The 21,102-nt window shown below is 37.4% G+C and overlaps 1 protein-coding gene across 3 annotated transcripts in view; it reads right to left on the bottom strand.

Annotated features, from left to right (window-relative positions):
* LOC141440463 (uncharacterized) overlaps positions 1–21,102 on the bottom strand; it is a 149,724-nt gene that overhangs the window by 7,946 nt on the left and 120,676 nt on the right. For all 3 annotated transcript variants that reach the window (XM_074104978.1, XM_074104977.1, XM_074104976.1), the window contains exon 8: positions 513–624. In XM_074104978.1, coding sequence (XP_073961079.1) covers positions 513–624 — 112 coding nt within the window. The remainder of the gene's footprint in view (positions 1–512; positions 625–21,102) is intronic.

The following is a 21,102-nucleotide window of genomic DNA, read 5'->3' as shown; positions in this document are numbered from 1 at the left end:
ATAAGTTTTAAAATTTTATAAAAAAAATACTTTTGTCATTCACTTCCAGCAACTTCAGTGAAAACTATTAATTTTCTTGTTTCAGGTGTTTTGTTTTTAGTCTACGAATAAATTGTAAAAATTGAAGATCAATGAAAACTCGGAAACCATTAATAACAGGCTCAGATTCAATATAAAGTATGTTCGGAATAAAGTTTTGATCAAAATATAAATTGGTTACAACTTTCACGATACATTACACTCGAAAATCTTATTAAAGGTAATCGCCCTTAACTTTGAAAGGTTTTATAGGTTGAACTTGTATGTAGCTGCCTTTATTATTTAATAATCACGTTGATACGTCGGTTCCCATGAAATAAAAAAATAAAAAAATCTTGGTTCACTGCCCACTAGGTGGACTAATAACAATGCGAGAGTTGTGGCAAGTTGCTGTTCATTGCGGCGTTCTAGTGAAGTCTTTATTCAACAGTGGACTTCGGGCTAGTGATGGAAATAAAAAAAACATTATTTACCTTTCGTCACAATCCATGAGTCCCCGGAACCGTATCCAATAGTTGTCTATCTCATTATCTGCTTCCAGGATGAAGTCGTATCTCTCTCCCGCATAGGTCACAAGCGATGTTGCTGTAACAAGATGCTTACGTTTAACATCTCTCTCTTTCTCTCTTTGCGGGCTCTCTTCTCCGGTGGGTGGAGAGTAGGTAACCATTTTTTCGGTTCGGAAAAACTTCTAAAATTAAAAGCCAAAGTCAAAATATCTTTATTCAATTTAGGTTATAACAAGCACTTATAAATGTCAAAAAAAACTACCACCGGTTCGGAAAAACCTCTGTTGAGAAGAATCCGGCAAGAAACTCAACGAGGTATATTTTTTTTAAACAGATTTACAATATTATTAAATGATATCTATACATCGCAAGTATTTATTTAACACAACTTTATTTTTAACACAGTAGGTTCGCTATTCGAAAGGATTGCCAATGCGGATCGGAATTATTTCCAAATATCCCTGTCCATGATATAATCATTAACTTTATAATACGCCTTAGATATTAATGTCTTCTTGACAATCTCTGTTAAGAAGAATCCGGCAAGAAACTCAACGAGGTAAGTATATATTGTTTTTTAAAACAGATCTACGATGTTGTTCAATTAGCAGATTCGCTATTTGAATTAAGGGATCGACAATGCGAATCGGAATTATTTCGAAACATTTTGTATGCAGTATTCAGGAATCCTGTACTTATATCCTATAGACATCATTATTATCATCATCCATCATCATCAGCCGTAGAAAGTCCATTGTTGGTTAGGGGGCTGCTCCATATACCTCAGGCTCTACGATTCTAACCAGGTCATTCATCCATCTTATTGGTGGACATCCGACAAACAGTGCTTGCACTGTTGTGTTTCGGCGTGGAAAGTAAGACAGCCGGTGAAATAACTGGCACTTGAGGTAGTCCATCTTAGGCCTCTAGGTTGGCAACGCATCTGCAATACCCTGGTGTTGCAGTTGTCTATGGGCGGTGGTGATCTCTTACCATCAGGAGACCCACTTGCTCGTTTGCCATCCAAATCTGATCAGGCGTATTGCTATTAAAACAGAGTAAGATTTTGTTTACAAACAATTTATAAATTTAAATTATAAATAACAATATAATCCTCTATCCAGTCTACTCTTTATGCTAATGTAGTTTAAAATCCTAATGAAGTTATTGTAGCACTCCTAAATTTTAAACTAGGTTTATTTAACATTCCAATTTGCGTTGTTAATTATCACAAAGCCTCTAAGGACTCTGAGTAAGCTAGACAAGCCGTTAAACCAGGGCTGTCAAACATACAGCCCGTTTATGTAGTCTGCGACTACATGAAATAGTAGATTGTACAACAAGAGCATAAAACGAGCCATTTACCCAAGGCGTTCAATCAGATAGCCACCCGAGTCGGTACGGCGAGGGTGGATAGATACGTCGAGGGGAAAATGGGTTTAATGTTCGAGTTTTACACTGCTTTTCACTTCGATTGAGAGGATATTAAAAATAGCAACAGTGGAAACAATTGTTCACTTGCTAGGTACCTTCTATTTTTCATGGATTACTACATAATTATAATTTTTTAGTTTTAATGATTTATTTTGATTGATTTGATTGATTTTTAGTTTTATATAAAACGCTTTATAATTTATAAAAGGCTTTATAATTTATAATTTCTTCATGATAACCACCATTTATTAATTATTAATTTGCTGTCAATTCAGTAATGTCTTGCATACATTTAATATATACCTATGAAAAAAGTAAAATTATCACTGGGCATGTAAAAAAAAGTTGCGGAACAAAAATAGCTTAGTTATGTGAGTAGAAGTGAACCTGGCAGCCCTGTATATATGTACGTTAGCAATAATCTTAGCATCGCAACTCGCCCAACTTAAAACCTAGTTTATCACCCCTGAGCCTGTCCCGCTAACTTGAAATCTCCTCAGGGTCTGAAAATAGACAGTCTAGAATCGAGTTACTTGGAAAATGCAAGCAAGATCCATTCAAAGATTCGTTTTTATTTCTTACCGGAAAACAAACTACCTTTGAATGCAACTCGGTTTTAAATAAACACTACGCGACAACACTCCCACCCTCACCATATAGATGGTTGGCAGTCTTCTACTGTGCGTTTTTCCAGAAATTTCCTGCCTCGCACAGCAAAGCTCTGGAATGAACTATCGCCTGCGGTATTCCCGGACGGAAAAATGTGACCACGCAAATGAGACGGTTGAAACGCTCGATAACCCACAAACCGGCTTACTGGGCATAGGCCTCTTCCATGGCACGCCAAAACACTCTGTCTTCAGCCCCTCGCATCCATCCGCCGCCAGCGACCCTCTTTAAGACCTTCCGACGACCGTCCGTCCACCGTGCCTCAGGACACCCTAACCTACGTTTTTCCGTTTACAAACTTTCGCATTTATAATATTAGTAGGAAGTGGGATCGACTTGGATGTTGTGATATTAGGGGGCTACCCGAGGTATTCACCGATTTTTGACAAGTTTTGAATCGTATCTCCTACTTTTGCACTACAGATAGAATTATAAGTCAAACGGCTATCGGTTCTTCAATCTTTTATCTCTATTTTTGTCTACCGAATTTTGAAAAAAAATGAAAACTTCATTTTGTATGATTTTTTAAAAATTGACCAAAAAAACACTTATTTCGTATCTCTATTGACGTGAAAGATCTAACATATACGAAATCTACATATTTGGATTCGTCTTCGACGTCTCTAAAATCGTGTCGAGGGTTTTCATTTGAAACTAATCAACACAAAGGTTATGGCCAGAAAACCAGTTATTTGGCCTAAAATTTAACAAGTTTAACAACTTTGATGCCAAATATCTCGAAGACAATTATCTTTGAAGTAAATATCGAATACTATATTGCTTAAATCCATTGTTGTTAATATAATAAGCTACAAAAAACATTAGAAAACTAAGGAATTCAGATCGAAAGTCATTGGGGCATGGGAGTCCCTTAAACGTGCACGCAATTACACATTACATTTTTAATTATTTATTGGTTATGACCAAATTGTAACTCAACCTAAACAACCAGAGCGAATTTATCGTAATAAACTTATTGGCTGTATTATGCTTACAGGTTTTAAGTCCATAGTCATAGGGCGGATACATCCTCTATCGCAATTAGAACGACTCATCGGCTCGGATCGATTGAGTTGTGATAAGCCCAATGTGGAGACATAGGTACATCAGTCGGTACAGTCACCAGCATTAATATCTGCTACAGGGAAGCGTGCAAAAATATCTGACACGTCCTTCCAGCCCTAGAAATAGAGTCGTATCAGATATTTATGCACGCTTGTTGTCTCAGATATTGGTGCTGGGACTGTACCAGTGCCATATCAGGCGAAATCTCACTAATATTATAAAATGTGGAAGTTTCCCTATTTATTTGTTTGTTTGTTCAATTATCACATCATAAACGCTGAACCGATTTAGATGAAATTCGGTATACAGTCCTGGAAAAGGACTTAGGATACAATTATAGTTTTTATCCTGGCAAATTGCATAGTTTCCACGGGAAAGCGATAAACGAATTCTACGCGGACATTATTAGGTTGGTATAAAGAGTCTGTGGTGTCTACATATTTTTGAAAGGTTAGATAAGTCCATATTTTTGCGCTCGACTGTACCAGTAATTTTACATCAAATTACAGATTTTCACCGTTGGATATTTTCATGTGGGTCGTTTTAACAATACCCCGACTCAAACAAATGACTTTATGAAACAGGAAACTCGGAAATGGATTTCATCAGAAATATAGGATTATGTGGAAATTTAATTAGATCAGCAGCTGATATGAGACTTATATTTAGAAAATTAATTCTATGTAATGGTATGTCAGCATTAACTTTCATTCTACCTACGGTTGATTTTTTAATAATTGATTAAATTTACGTTGAAAATGATTTTATTAAGGAACAAACAAAATAATTTATGAATGATACATAATTTTTAACCCATTTTCGCGCCTATCTTTTCACAATCTATCCAATAGGTAAAGCGTTGAATAGATTATAACAGTATGTGGAGACTATTAATTTTGAGTCTTATGGATTACGATCATTATTATTAATTATAGACAAAGTCTTAATGGTCGCAAGAGCGACCGTTGCCCTATAAAGGGTAAATAAGTAATATTTATAATCTTTTTTTTCTCATGCTCGTAAATTTGCTATTTATGATGGATCTAGGCGACATAAAATTACTTTTTATGCTCCAGTGCATAAAGTAAAATCTTAGTCTAAGACCAAGGCAAGCAGGTGTAAACAGCCACAAACAAAGAAGTATGTATATATTTTTTAATCATTTTTATTTTATGTTAAACTAAAAATCAATCAAAATAAAACAATAAAACCTAAAAATTTATAATTAAATATCAATGCATGAAAAATAAAAGGCACCTAGTTTTTAAATTAGCGTCTTTGCTCTCCTGAACAAAATGGTAGTTGTTCTAAGTTTAAAAGATAAATTTCATTACTATTCTTTACAAGTTTTATAATTTAGTTTCACCTGTCCCGATGTTTGTCTGTAATCAAATCTTACCAGTTGAATTTGACCCACTTCCAGTAGTCGGATTACCTTGAAATTTGGCATACTTATGTAAATCTGGAGACAATACAATAATCTGGTAGTGACATCCTGGTGGTCTAATCAGGATCGTCTCCACAGGACAGATTTCCTCAACGGTTAATGGCATCGACTTTATAATTTGGTGCGGAAATATAGTTTACTAGCTTTTGCCCGCGGCTCCGCCCGCGTGGTATTCGGTTATCGCGAGCTGTTCCCTCGGGAACTGTGCATTTTTCCGGGATAAAAAGTAGCCTATGCCACTCTCGGGCCCATAAACTATCTCTATGCCAAAAATCACGTCGATCCGTCACTCCGTTACGGCGTGAAAGACGGACAAACACACAAACACACTTTCGCATTTATAATATTAGTATGGATATGACAATACAAGTACAGTCAACAAAAAGTACAGACAAAAAAGGCTTGTAAGTATTAAAAATTAAATTTTTAACAAAAATCAATCATCAATTTTTAACTATTCAATTTTATTAAGAAAAATTGTAGTGACAATAATTATAGTTTCAGAATAATTTGCAAAATAAAATATTTTTGGATACTACTTTAAATTGGAGCTTAAATTTAACGCGAAACTTTTCAATAATCGTATTTTCCGCTTCCTGATTCATTGAATATAATATTGAAAGAAAAATTTTCATCTTAAACAAAAGCAAACCCGTTATAGCAATTTAGAAGCCGTTCTAACAGGAAACTACTTAACGTAGCTTAACTCGGATATTCGGACGCCATATATGAGCCATTTCTGCTTTCTAATAGTTCCATGCCCGGATTAGCATATGACTCTGTAGGGAGACGATTTCATTTAGAATTAGTTTGCTCTGTTAGTTGTTGCATAACTGATGCCCACGACTTCGTTTTGCGAAGAATTCTGTTATCGAGCGTTTGAGGAACTTTTAAATCTTCCAGGATAAAACTATCTTATGCCCTTTTTAGGGTCGCAAATAATACCAAATTACATGTCAACAACTACACGCTAGTGAAATAATAATACGAGTTGACTTTGCGAGTTCATTTCGTCAACTCACTGACGTCTTTCAAGGATTTTATCGAATCACCAAATACACACAAACATGACGCCTGTATTCCCGAATGGAGGCAGAGCACACGAAACGTTACCGCTTCGGAGCCACTTTTAGCAATTTTAGGTTTTAAGTTTGACAAAAACGGTACAATAGTGACAGGTTGCTAGCCTATCGCCTATGGTATACCTTAACCTCTATCCTCAGTCGCCTCTTACGACATATAGAGGAGAGTTGTAATTCTAACCCGACACCACACGGGTAAGGTTCAGGAGTTTAATCAAATGACTATTTTTTTCTAGGAAAATGATAAAGTGTTTTGGTCATTTTAACATACAGCATGATTTTCTTTTATCCATTGAAATTTGTTAAAATCTCTGTTTTTTTTCTGACTAAAAGGCTATTTCCTTGCGACAGAATAATGACAAACGTCTACTGCTCGTTGCCTAATCTTGCCTACTGTCTCCTAAAGTTTTTATGGTACAGAGTGTCTTAATTATAGCAATTAAAACTTGCTGGCATTGTTACGAAGATCAAGACCTTAACCAACCGAGTGCTGGCATTCGTAAGTTTTAGGCTTCAAAGGCTCAAGTTTAAAGGCTCGTCTCGCTAAGCCATATTGTTCCGATTTTCTTTAGTTCATTTTATGTCGAACACAAAAGGAACCAGAATACAATGGGTATGGGAAACTGTTTATAATCTTCATGCTTTCTTTGACAGATAAGTTGTTTTCGTTGTGGTATGAAATATCATAATGGTTTGAGTTACTAACACTAATATTGACACAGCAAAACGTGCATAAATATCTGATACGACTCAATTTCTAGGACTGGTAGGACGTATCAGATATTTTTGCACTTTCCGCTGTGGCAGATACTAATACAGCTGGCTGTTACTACTTTATTGTTATACTAGATTTTAGGAACTATGCAATTTTCGGGGATAAAACTATGCCGTGTCCTTCCCTTCCCCTTTAGGGACTCAAAACTATCTGTATACACACCGAATTTCATCTAAATTAGTTCAAACTCAAACTCACAACATTTATTGACATAATAAACACTACATACATTTATACATATTTTTCTGTTAATAAATCAAATAAAACTTCATACAATGCATACGTGTAACCACGCCTATCTTCTATAAGTATCTCTGTCTATGTACCTACTATTTATTTTTCAATTATGTCAGTCTAATTTCTGTTTTGGTAATCGCAGATAAATAACCCGAGACTGTGCGAGTACAAACAGAATAGTCAAATATATTTAGATACGAGCCCGTTAGTTTTAGTTTTTAGTTTAAGGCTACTCATTATAGGACCCACTGAAAACCAGCGTCGTGGCCTCCTGCCTCGACTAATGCTGAGTGGACTCCTTTTTTGACACAACTGTCACAATACACTTTTAGATTTAAGAAATTTGTAAACTGTTTTTTTTGTTGTTGTTGTTGTTTCGAAATAAATTTTATTCATTCATTCATACATTTCATCAAAAATACAGTAAAAACATGAGTAGGAGAAGAGAGGGAGTGGGGGGGAGGGAGTTCAGTGGTCTAGACGTTAATAGGTAACAGACAAACAGGCTTACAAAGTTTCGCATTTGTAATATTAGTAGAATTTCCACTTATAAACTATTTATAACGTGACTTGCAAATATCAAAAAAACAAAAGATTGAACATCTCGGAAAAACATCCAGTATTGCAGTATAGTGTTAACTTGCAAATGAGCATTGAGTTCTCGTCAACTACTTAGCATAAGGCAACTTTAGTTCTGCATAACGTTTTATAACTAAAAACGGTTAAGACGCTCTACTAAGGTAACTGTTTACTTAAAACTTCTGTAAGCCAGGTTAAGCAGCATGTTTGGTGGATCCAGCAATCTGCCATAACCAAAAGCGAGTAATATTTTATCACCAACTAACACAACACAAGTACATTATGTCCCTTTTTACAAACTTTCATTTAGTTTCACCTGTCCCGTTGTCTGTCTGTCTGTCTGTTTGTAATGAAATCTTGCAATTTGAATAACTTCCAATAGTCAGATTGACTTGAAATTTGGAATACTTGAAAATTCTTTAAACTTTGTAAATCGCGTCACAATACAATAATCTAGTAGTGACATCCTGGTAGTCCATCCAGGATCGTCTCCGCAGGATGGAACTCTTCTACGGTTAATAGCACCGACTTGAAATTTGGTATGCAAATGTAGTTTGAGTGACAATGCAAGTACAGTCAACAAAAAGTACAGTCAGCAAAAAAAATTTGTATTAAAAATGAAATTTTTACCAAAAATGTATTTAACGAGAATAGTATTTTAGTTTCGAGACTATACTATTAAGGTTTTGTACTTGGTTTTTAAAGATAATGCTCTGCAAGTCATTCATCTTATCATCCTTGACCTATACATCCTACTGCTGGGCATAGGCCTCTTCTCACAGTAAGAAAGCTTCTGTAGTTTGACGCGTATTCAGTACGCGTTGTAACTTTACATGTGGGTTAGTGTATTTTCTAAATAATAAGGACTAATATATTCCATTAATGGCATTAGTTTTTATGTGTAAATAGTAGCATGATCAATTTGGTAGTGCATATGATCATTTATAAGAAAGGGCTTGTGGGTAGGTTAATACACACAACAGCATTATAAGCAGCTTTAATTGCAATGTTTTCCTTTGCCCTAAAGTTTGTGGCAATTTTCAAATGTAATTTTACACATTAATTTCGAATTCAGAGGTGTGAGACCGGATTCAAACCCACGATCCTCGGCTTAATAGACCATATATTAAACCACTGGGCCTCAGCTTTTATGTAAACACAGTATTAAACCATCACATAATAAAGTCTAGTTCCTTAATAAAACACAAAGAGTTCGCGACATTTCAAACTAAAACGTATACCTAGTGCCACCCAGGAAGACGCGTGATTTTGTCAAAATTAGACATTAATAACATTGTAATAAGAACCACGGCACGCGTCATCGTGCATGACTCTACCTATATCCACGTTTAAAAAATTAATTCGTCCACTAAAAAGTCTAAAAACAGAGGCGTGTGCTAATTAAATGAAAATCCAACGCCGAGCTCGCATGTTCAAATTCAGATATCACCGCTTCTTTCATCCGAACCAGAACCGGGCTCATCCCGTTTCCTGAATCTACATATTCAAATGTCCAGGAAGGATCAAAGCGGGGGAATCCGGTGTCCTCGACTGAAAATGTTAAATTTGGTAAGCATTTGCTAAATTGAAGTAAGTGGGGAAGGAATTTTTGTTTGCTCTATCTGTTAGCTGCTGTTTCAGGGAGTGGGGACAGTTTGTTTTTGATGTTCAAAATTAGTGTCAAGTTTTGGTGTAGGTACAGTCAGCAACAACGATATGAATACAGCCAAAGTGCCAAAAATATGTTCATGGTCAGGCAATAAAGTCCTGTATACATAGTTTTGGCACTTTGGCTGTATTGATATCTTTCTTTGCTGACTGTACCATTGCGGTGCTGATGTAACTTGTTAGCATTCATTTGTAATGAGCATTCTAGAAAATGTTACATAACTTACAAAAAAAACAGGAGAGTTCTAGCGAGCATTCTAGCGATTGTCGGTAAACTTGCATTTTTTACCCGACTGCCCGAAGGAGGGTTATGTTTTCAGAGCGTATGTATGTATGTAGGTATGTGGGTATGTATGTCCATTTCTTTGTTCCTCGCTGCAGCCTAAACGGCTGGACGGATTGTAACATATGAGGTATCATTGGATTCGTCATAACTGTCGGAGCTGAGCGGAGGACATAGGCTATATAATATTTTAATATGGCGTCTACGAAAAAAAATATGGCGAAGGAATAAAAAAAAATTGTATTGTAACAATAATTATGGGAATAAAATGAAAGCTAATAATTAGCCCATTCTAAATATATATATGGGTAATAATGCTTTTAATCTAATATTTTCACAGAAATATCAAAAAAATATAAAATAAAAAACATTAAATTTAAAAAATCGAAAAAACCCGACTGCCCTAAACTAAAAGGAAGAAAATAAGTCTAGTGGTCTAGAACTCTATCAAAAAGCTCATTTAAGGTTCAACAGTGAGGACCCATTCAAATCTTAACCAGCTCAAAAAATCTTGGTAATGGGTTCCGACTGTTGAACCTTAAATGAGCTTCTTGACAGAGTTCCAGACCACTAGACTTATTTTCTTCCTTTTAGTTTGGGCAGTCTGGTGTTTTGATTTTTATTAAAGTTAAAAAAAACAACTCGATAACATCCAAATAACATCCTCGAAGTCCATTCTAAAACGAAACGGCGCAACGAGTCCGCTCGCTCGCCCGGGCTGGGCGTTTGACGAGAACTGAATGCCTAGTACTACGAAACCAAATTTCCCTCTTTCCAATTTGCAAAAGACTTTCAATTATGATATGAAATTCAAATGATTCCCACACAACTTATCCAACTAGCATACATGTATTATATCAGAACAACTTCTCTAGCGTCATATTAAAACAGTTCAATAATTGGATTCCGACGGGGACGGACAGAACAACCAAATTTGCATACATTCAATACTACGAGTACAAACTAAATTGATATTAGTTGCTCGCACCCGGGGAAGCTGCTTTACACGTTACGATTTAAATTATGAAGACCGTCATCATATCGTTTGCAGGAAGACATCCACTGCTAAACAAAGGCCTCTCCATTAGGCTTGAGTCGGTCCTGAACTAAGAACTAAAAAGAATGAATTCCCATCGCGGACTGAAAAGAACTAGTTTCTCGTAAACGATCTTAATCGGTCTCGGTCTCGGTCCGCGCTCCTTTGGCTCCGGAGCTAAAACGTTGGGAGTGAGCGAGTGAACGAGGAAACGAATAGGTAAAGAGCGGAGCGGACGGCGTGGCGCGGTGCTCGGTCGATGTGAACGAGACAAATAGTATTATTTCACAGCGTATCCTGCTCAAGTGCGAGAGAGACGCATTTCTTTTACATTTTACATTGTCCGCTTGTTTGATGATACCAAAGAACAATACTTAGAAACCCGAATAAACAAAAGTACTTAAACACTACGACAACAAATAAATATTTGATTTTTTTATCTGATTACAACGTAATATTTTTATTATACTCCTTATTTTTTAACATTCCGATCTTTAGCTCCCAGTTCAGTTCATGACCGATTCGAGTCTTAACTCGCTCCCTTCCCTTTCCCTTTCCCTGTTTCGGTCGGAGCCGCACGGAGCTAAAGGAACTAAAAGACCGAACTAGTTCATTTGACCGATTGACCGAGATCGGAGCGCTCCCTTTAAAGACCGAGCGGGCGCAACTCTACTCTCCATTAGAACGTCACAATGAACGACAACTCGCCACTTGCATGCACCGGTTGCCCGCAACTTTCACTATCTATGTAGTGGGAGGCCTGCCAACGCTTCGTCTTCCTTTTCGTGGTCACTAAAGGACTTTCTCCCCCAACGATTATCTGGTCTTTGAGCAATGTGGCCAGCCCATCAGGAGGAATATCAGTCGCTTTTAAATCATCTACCTCCATATCAGTGGCGTCAGATATATCCGTGGTAAAGCCGAAGCAAAGATCACTTACATCTTTCATAAATTCTGTATGTCTTGTTGTTCTACTTTGTAAATATTGGGCAAGCCGGTGGGAATAGAGTTCTATGACTTTCTGCCAAGTTTCTTGCGGCGCATTCTTCTTGGCAATGATGGTCTTTCCGAAAGCGCTGGTAGTTTAAAAAGTGACGTGTAAAAGTGCCCATTGCGGCATTCATTTACTGAATAAATCGCCACTTCGCTTCGCCACTGCTCCATATACGTTCCATTGCTACGTACAGTCAAGGAAACGGGGAACAGGGTGGAACCTTTTCATATTTAATTTCGCTATGATGTCTTTGGCAGGATGTATGGGATGTCACCCGGGTACCGTACAAGCCTCCTCTCAAAACTAGAGGACTTGAGCCGTAATTTCCACGCAGACCTAGTTAAGGGGTTTGCTCCTGGTTAGCTCATGAGCAATGTCCCGTTAGATGGCGCTGTTATCAATAGTTCCTTTTTTCAAATTTTTTTCGTAAATTACGAAGAATTATTTCACCAAAAACTAATGGCGGGAGTATCTAAGCGTAACCGATTTTTTGACCCCACACTCGAAATGAAATATTCCGCCAAAAGCCGCAAACGAGGTGCTTTACTTTGAACGTCAATTGCGGCCGTATACGGACACTAGGAGCTCACGCACACACTCAAATAGACAGCGCCAGCTAGCGAAAGTCTATTGCGACACTTAGCTACCCGATCGGGGTACTCCTTCGAGTAATATTCACATTTTTTTATCGAGTCACGAAATTTTGTACCAACTGTACTTTACTCGAAAATTTTACTACGACCTATACAATCTATAAGTATTTTATTGATAATTAGAAGCAGGTCTTGGATAAATGTTCGCATATTATAATACGAGCCAAACGCCTTTCAAGTGTTCATAATATGTGTACGATAAATTGAGAAATTACCAAGATTCTGACCACGGTTTCTTGTCTTGGTTGATGGTCTTGCTATTATTCAGGTTATATTTATAGTTTACTTTCGTAGTTACTACCATGCTAAAGTGGTCATGGTCGTCGGTTGAAAATCAGTAGCAATCAACAGGACGAGTTTCTTGGGAAAATAGTGCGGAGGTTTGTCCTTACCTTCCACGCCGCAGAGCTGGAGTTTGGAATTCGTAGTTGGCAATAGAGAGCGCTGCCACCAGGGCTCTTAGTCACCTTGTACGACACGCACAGGAATGCACAGGCAATCAAGTTTATCAAGGGCATCAGTAAGGCCAAAGTCCCTTAAGACACTGTTACACATGCTCTTTAGTAGCAAGAAAGCATGCTACTATTGAGCAAATGCTAACTAGTAGCATGTGTGAACAGGACATGCTACTATCGAGCATGCTTATTAGTCGCAAGCTCGAGACGGGGTGGAAGGGGGAAAGGTAATAAGCAAGTGTGAACGCGTTTGCTTCAGTCCATGAACATGCTCATAAGCATTCTTATAAGCATGCTAGTAACGAGCATGTGTAACAGTGCCTTTAGACATACCTAATATTTTATGAACAGTGCTTCGTGTAAGCTCTTTCTATCAAAAGAGGTAATAAAAAGCATACAGAGTTTACTACCTAATTATCATCATCATCATCACTCAATTTCTGTGGTAAGACTTTTGGTAGAGAATTAGTAATCATAAGCTGCTAATATCAATTATTAAGGCGCGCTTATAGAAGAATTTTCGGTATTTGGGGGGGTGAAGCAGACGACGCGGCGGAGGCGAATGCGGGGCGTCCAGCGCAACGCCTCGCGCGTCTGTCACGCAGCCCGTTGACGGCCTTATTCTGTTCGTATCCGTATTCTGGTTAATGTGAGTTCCGGATTTTTCGTTAAAATTATAATTACACAATTTTCGGTTTAATTAATAAATTCTTCGCTTTAATGTAAATAGTCTTGGTAATAAAGAAATAATTTATGCCTCTTCATGCCCACAGTTTAATTTGTAATGTAGGTAATGGATAGACATTAAGACTGAATAGGTAGAAAGACGAAATAAAAATACATAGGAAAAATGAAAATCTAGATTACAAGCTAGGCAAATCGATACATATAATAAAACAGTAAAGAAAAAGTGGTCTGTTCACTTTTAACAAATCAAATCAAATCGTTTATTCAGTAAATAGGCCGCAATGGGCACTTTTACACGTCATTTTTTAAACTACCAGCGCTTTCGGAAAGACCATCATTGCCAGGAAAAATGCGCAGCAAGAAACTTGGCAGAGTCACTTTTTCAAAATGTAATACTTTAAAACTACAGTATACAACCTTACCCAAACCATACAGTCAAAAAAATTAATGTAGGAACCATGTTCTTAGTACCCATAACACAAGCTTTGCTAAGCTTACTTTGGACTAGGTCAATAGGTGTGAAATTTCCCGTGATATTTATTTTATTTTATTTATTTTATGTTCTAAGAAACATGTGCGAGCTGTAGCCAAAGATAAAAAATATGTCTTAGCGCACAGAACAACTTTGACAGATATAAAGATTATGAGTATGCGTAAAGTAGTTATTGCATCAATACAAAAATACAAGTCAGAACACCAGAAAACCAGAAGCAATAAGAGGTTGCATGAAAAAACATTTTTTGCAACTCACACGTAGCCGTTTTCCACGACTTGGCCTCACTAATTCGCGGAGGAGCAAGACAGATATTCCATTTTTTTTATTTATTTTTTTCAATAAGAGGTTTTAGAAACGAAGTTAAAAACTCCGAAGTTCAGAACTACATCAGAACTGCGTAAGAACTGCACTCCGATTGCCTAAAATGGCAGTCCTCTGACAGTCGGGTGCAGTGCTGATGCAGTTGCACTAACTGCGCAATAACTGCCATTTTGCAGCCGGATTCCAGTTGGAGTGCATGTTTTTGACAATAATTTACTAGTGCAACCAAATGCGACCATCTTATTTTATTAAAATAATTTAATGTTAAATAACTTGGCTGAATGCAAGATATTAACCTTTGCCTGCAATTAAATGAGAAAATTGAAACTGTTGTGTCACTATCAGAAATGTCAGTGAATTTGCCAAAGGGATCAAGCAAGGCTACTACGAAACATGAAACTCGAAGTTCGTGTCGTGCGGTCCCTCTGACACTTATACTATTTAATACGAGAGCGAGAGGGACGGTACGATACGAACTTCGAGTTTCGTAGTAGCCGCAAGGTTCGCCGCATGTTCGCCGTGAGTAGTATAGGTTATACAACGTGCCTACAATTTGTGCCTATGGCAGTCGCGGTAGAATCTGGACGAAGCCGTCCGCATCCGTGAGCGCCAACCAGCTTGCGGTCGTAGTACGAATGTGAAATCCGCTCAGCAGGGCTACTACGAAACTCGAAGTTCGTGGGTTGCGGTCCCTCTGATACTTATACTATTTACAGTGGCGTAGCTACCAAGGGGCTAGGCGGCGCAGTGCCCCGGGGCCCTCAAGCTCAGGGGGCCCTCGAAATTCTGCTTTATAGCTGATGATAAAGTGCTTAGAAAGTATTTGTATATATAATGATTTTACTTCAAAAAACCTTACCAGTTTTTGATAGCAGTGGGCCCCATTTTTTATTTGTCCCAGGGCCCTAGGTTACCTAGCTACGCCACTGACTATTTAGTACGAGAGCGAGAGGGACCGCACGGCACGACACGAACTTCGAGTTTGGAGTTTCGTAGTAGCCCTGCTGACTCGGCCCGACTCCGGCCGGTCGATTAGTGTGTGGTAGGTACTTACCGTTTAGGTACTCTAATGCTTCTCATATGTGCTCTGAGTTCACTTATGCGTTTCCTCTTTCGCTTAACTTTTTTAATACTGCGATTACCATATTATTTGCTCTCAAAAGTAGTACTAGCGCGTTAGAAAAAATGTGCACAGGTCCGTCGTCGACTACGTACACGCGTGTACTGGCGACTGGGCAATACTTCGCCGCCGCCGCGCGCTAGAACCGTTTTTTTTGCCAAAGACGAAGTAATTGGTATGATCGATGTACTCAACCTATTGAAAATCTATGAAGCATAAATCTAAATCTACTAAAAAACTATTTAATAAAGCAAATTTTGTGTTGATATTCATAATATTTTTCATAATATTTGGTTTAACGTGTAAATGAAGGCTCTTTTTCAAAAAAATAATCTATCGAGGTTTTTGTCAGCAATCGTGTTTTTGATGAAGTCAAAAACTAGCTAATAGACTGAAAATACACATATAAAAAAATTGCAGTTGTAAGTATTGTGTAAGTATATTTTAAATATTTTCTAAAATTGTAGTTTTCACTACGTACAGCGCCTTAATAAGTTGCTAACCATGAAAAGAGTTGACGAAGAGTTTATCTAGGCTTCTGCATCGGATTTCTCAGTTCGTATATATAATTACTAGCTTAATCCCGCGCTTCGCTCCCGTTGAAGAAAAAAATCTATTCTGTAGTGTAGGTATTCGAATTAAAAAAAAACTTCTTGCACCTCTGCGATCCTCAAGGAGTATTCCATAATTCCAATTGTATGTTTGCCAAATCTCATGCATTTTTAGGCCATGTTTTGCCTTTATAGGTATAAATAAATACTTACGAAATACTTACATAACAGCAAAAGTTCACCCACTCGCCGATAACTGGTATCAAATTGCGGTAAAAAACTATCCCGTGCTAATTTTGTACCTACATATCTCTATAAATTGATTTCATTAGGATAATCATAACCGATGATTAGGCACAATCAGCAGAAGACTACGAGCAGTTCCAAAATCATCTACACTCCCTTTGTTACCTTCGAGTCGAAAACAGTTGTCAATTCGTATCATATAACTACCTATTGTAAGTATTATCTGCTAGGATTTTTATCCAATCCAGCAGAGTTGTATTCGTGCGTACTGGATTATTGGCAGTGCTTCCTTTGGATGTTCGTGCTATGGAACTACTGCGTTTTTTTGCATTAGTTCCTTTACAAGACTTGAAGGAAAAACTGCGTTTATTTTTTTGTCTTTGTTCCTTTCGCAGTTCTTGCAAATCATCTTCAGTTCTTGCAAAGGTACAAAGGCGGAAAAATAACGCAGTTCTTTCTTCAAGGTCTTGTGAAGGAACTAGAACTACCGCAAATAGTCCGTCGTATTTGCAGACTACGGGCACGTTCAGTTTAGCTGACACGTCATCATCGGAGACAGATGTTGCATCAAACCTAATTCGAAGCAGTCAAGCTCATAGGTAGCTGAACAGTTTGGTACTTTGTCACAGCAAGCTACAGTGCTAAAATGAGCATTTCTAAAAAAGTTTGTACATTTGATTTGCGACTCCGATTTGGGAAAAATTTGCAGGTAGATAGAGTGAATCGTTCACTGAGTTTAAATAACATAGTCTCCCGAAATGACCCAATTAATTTGTATGGAAAGTTCCTTTTTTGTTACCGCAAATCCATAGTTTTGGTAACAAAACAGGAAATTTCCATACAAACCAATTGGGACATTTTGAGAGGCTATGTTATTACGACTCAGTATCGTTCACTCTACATACCTGCAATTTTTTATCACAAATAGGAGTCGCAAATCAAATGTACAAACTTTATTTAGAAATGCTCAAATAGTTTTTTTCACACCTCTCCTTCAGAAAAGTAACTTTTCCTCCCTACCGAGAGGGAGCAAAGTGCAATTTTTCTGTTCAAGGCTTTTCTAAGTGTTTTATTGCAAATACAATTTTTTTAAGTTGATAATTGGAAAGCCACGTCATTTTCTATACCATTTTGCTTGAGCAAAATGGTGTATTTACGGCGAGGGCGTACATTGAATCCAGAATGTAGCGAAGGATTCTAAAGTAGAATCCTGAGCGTAATGAGGGATTCAAGTGTTAACGCACAAGATGAAAATAATTTTGCTCCCGAGTCGCTCATACAACTTTTCACACCGAGCATTAAGAAACTTGAAAAAAGTAAATTCTAAATATTATTAAAGAACAACCAGCATAGAAAATGGCGTGGCTTTACAATTATCAACTTCAAAAAATTGCATTTGCAATAAAATACTTAGAAAAGCCTTGAACAGAAAAGTTCCACTTTGCTCCCTCTCGTCAGGGAGGAAAAGTTACTTTTCTGAAGGAGAGGTGTGAAAATAACTATACATGTCCTCAAATACTAAGAGTAAAAAGGGAATGTATTTACTTTGCTACTTTTTGAGCGCTCTTTGCCTGTAGGATCTACGGCTAACTAGTCTGGTTGACCGGGCAGTGGGTATAATTAATTTGTAATTTTCCCGCTGGTACAGTAAATTCATATCCCAATAATCATGCCAAATATTATGCATTATAAATCAAGTAACTATTTTGGAAACAATATATTTTTAGACACGAGTAATATTTACCTCGACGTTTCGGCAACATTACAGTCGCCGTGGTCACGGGTAGACTGAAGTGTGGGGTGACAAATAAAAATGACCAAGTGCGGGTAGTTCGAAGGACTCGCGCTGCTAGGCAGACTTGACACCCCACACTTCAGTCTACTCGTGACCACGGCCACTGTAATGTTGCCGAAACATCGAGGTAAATATTACTCGTGTGTGTTAGCGTGATAAGTCCTGTGCGTGGTATTTTGATTAATTCCAGTTTCTTTTAATTATTTTGTTGCTCTATTCCTCTCATCTGTCCGAGCACGCGAGCAGGCTGCAATTACCAGGCCCATCACTGCCGTTCCGCCTGTGACAGTTGCAGTTCTACCATACAATCTTTTCTTTGGGGTAAGTAAAATGCAGTACGTCGCTTAGACAGCGTTTCAGAATAATTATCAGGATCAGGGGGTCAGGTCTGCTAGTGAACAACGTCGGCATTAGATTCAGCTAATACTTTGAGAACAAAAAAAAGGTATAAACTTTGTGATACAAGTTAAATATGCCCGCTGTCCAGTCAATCAACAAGCCAACCGTACCACTAGCAAATATTTTTTTTGAGCTTGACTGTTAGTCAGTATCTAGAACCTACAGTATTTAATTTTGCCCTAGGTTTCTCTGCTGTCAACCGTGCGGCACAGTTAGATCTATGTGATACGTTCCTACATAATATAATAACATGCAGTACGCGCCCTCCTCCACCTCCCTCCTCCTACATGAAATAATATATATATCACACAATACCTAATAATAGTTATATAGTAGGTATTTGTGACAGCTAGTCTAGCTTGTGTGACATATACTATACATACATAATAACATATTGTTTTACATGGAAGAGAAAGAGAGCGGGCGTGTATGTAAATTTATTGTATGAATATTTCACATGGACGTAGTTGTGGGGCACGGTTCGTAGCGAAGAAGTAAAGTAAAAAATATTGTTATCAATTTATATGAGGTTCCGCAAATTAACAAGTTCTCTGTCCCGAAGCAATGTGCAGCGTTCTTTTGACACGTCGCCATAGTAATGATAAGGTAATATAATATTCCCGTAGCAATTTTCATTGTTTATCTAAATGTGGTTCAAGAATAAAAATAATTATTATAATGTATGTAATAAAGTTTATTATTTATTGAAAGAACAACTCCATTATTTACATCACTGGTCATATAGCACATGTGCCTCATGGACGTACCAGTAAAGCCACGCATCAAGGGTCAAGGAACCTGGTAACACCGAAACCACTCAATTATTCAAGTATTTATTTCGTTCATCTCTATCCACTCAAGACAAGATAGATATACAATCGAACCAATCAAAAATATCACATACTATTACACGTCTTTCTAGGTCAGAATAAAAGTATGTGAAACACATTTTTGAAGCATTATATTATACTACACCTCGTTGTTCCGGGGGGTCAATAGTTTGAGCGGCCCATTTAGTGAACGGCATGTCATCGTCTACTAAAAGTACAATTTATATGATATTGGAAAAATTGGAATGGTAGGTGTCCGTTATCTCACTCCATATCTCGGTAATGCTGTATACGGCATCCTATAACGCCATAGCCCACTCCATGTGAATTACTGTTCGGATCTGACAACTGTAGAGGCCTGTCCGCTAGCACATCCTTATAGTGTATTAGGGGATAGACCTCCAAAATTCTGCTCATCTCATCTATATTAGATATGTTGGCTGTGGTCCCATGCCTTTCAAATGACCGGGGCCAGATGGGTTCGTGATCGAAAATCTGAACCAGCTATTACAATAATAAGTAAAGACCTTTATTTCGGACAATATGGCCCAGATTTCATTCAAAACATTTCAGTCAAGCATATTGAGTGATTTTGAAAATTGACAAATTTGAAATTTGGGACACTAGATTGGATGAAAATTAATGTACAGCCAATAAGACAGTTTTGACCAACCTAACTTCTATACTTACTTAGTGCCTATAATGTAATGCAAACTCAAAATCAACATTATTATGATGCCACTATAATGAAAGCAGTGACGCGAAAGATACAATTTGTAAGCGGAGATCTTATAAAACTACCTGTTTTGACCAACCTAACTTCTATACTTACTTAGTGCCTATAATGTAATGCAAACTCAAAATCAAACATTATTATGATGCACTAATTAATGAAAGCAGTCACCGAAGATACAATTTGTAAGCGGAGATCTTCTAAAATTAGCTAATAGCGTGCACCTACCATGCAATTTCCCTAATTACAAAAGTAAGGTAAACCAGAATTTAAAAATAATAATTTGTAATAATAGTTACACATAATTAAAAAAAGTAAGCTCACAATAAAAATTATCAATATATGAGCTTATACAATTCTTCTGATTTTGGTTCTTGATTCTGGTATCTGTATGCGAGATTGTCATTTTTACACGAGTTTCCTTTTCTTTGTAAGGCAACCTGACAGTTCAGTAGCAATGACACTCGAAAAAGAACGCCATACTACCTACTACAGTTATCGCGGCCGGCTCAGTCAAGAATGTCTCTAAAGCTAGACATGAGCAAAGTCTAAACATGAGTGATATTATTATCGATATGGATAGTCAATATTTAGTCATCCTGTGACATAGAGCATAACACCAACTCGTTTGTTAAAAAAATTGAACATATAATAATTCTACTATTTTTCTACTACAATGTTTATGTTTCACGCAGAAGAAGATTAAAACTATCGCGAAAAGACTTGTGCTAGCACGTTACTAGTGACAAAACAATAAATAAGTTTCGGAATAAGATGTCAAGCAAATATCGATCTATGCGATCTCCAGGGTGAGACAGCTTCGAAGTTCACAATCTACCTAGGCTGGCCTATTGCCTGCTAGCCTATGGCCTATTTTTTATTATGAAATGAAGATGTCTTCAGGCGCATACTGAACATAAGTGAACCGTTAGAGGTGTGGAAGGTACCAACTTATGTTCAAATGCCACTTCCACTTTCATTTATAATTTCATGCCATTA

Source organism: Choristoneura fumiferana, chromosome 22 (genome assembly GCF_025370935.1).
Source record: "Choristoneura fumiferana chromosome 22, NRCan_CFum_1, whole genome shotgun sequence".
NCBI classification, from domain to species: domain Eukaryota; kingdom Metazoa; phylum Arthropoda; class Insecta; order Lepidoptera; family Tortricidae; genus Choristoneura; species Choristoneura fumiferana.
Note: the sequence above shows the minus strand (reverse complement) of the source record. Positions and strands in the feature narration are given on the sequence as shown.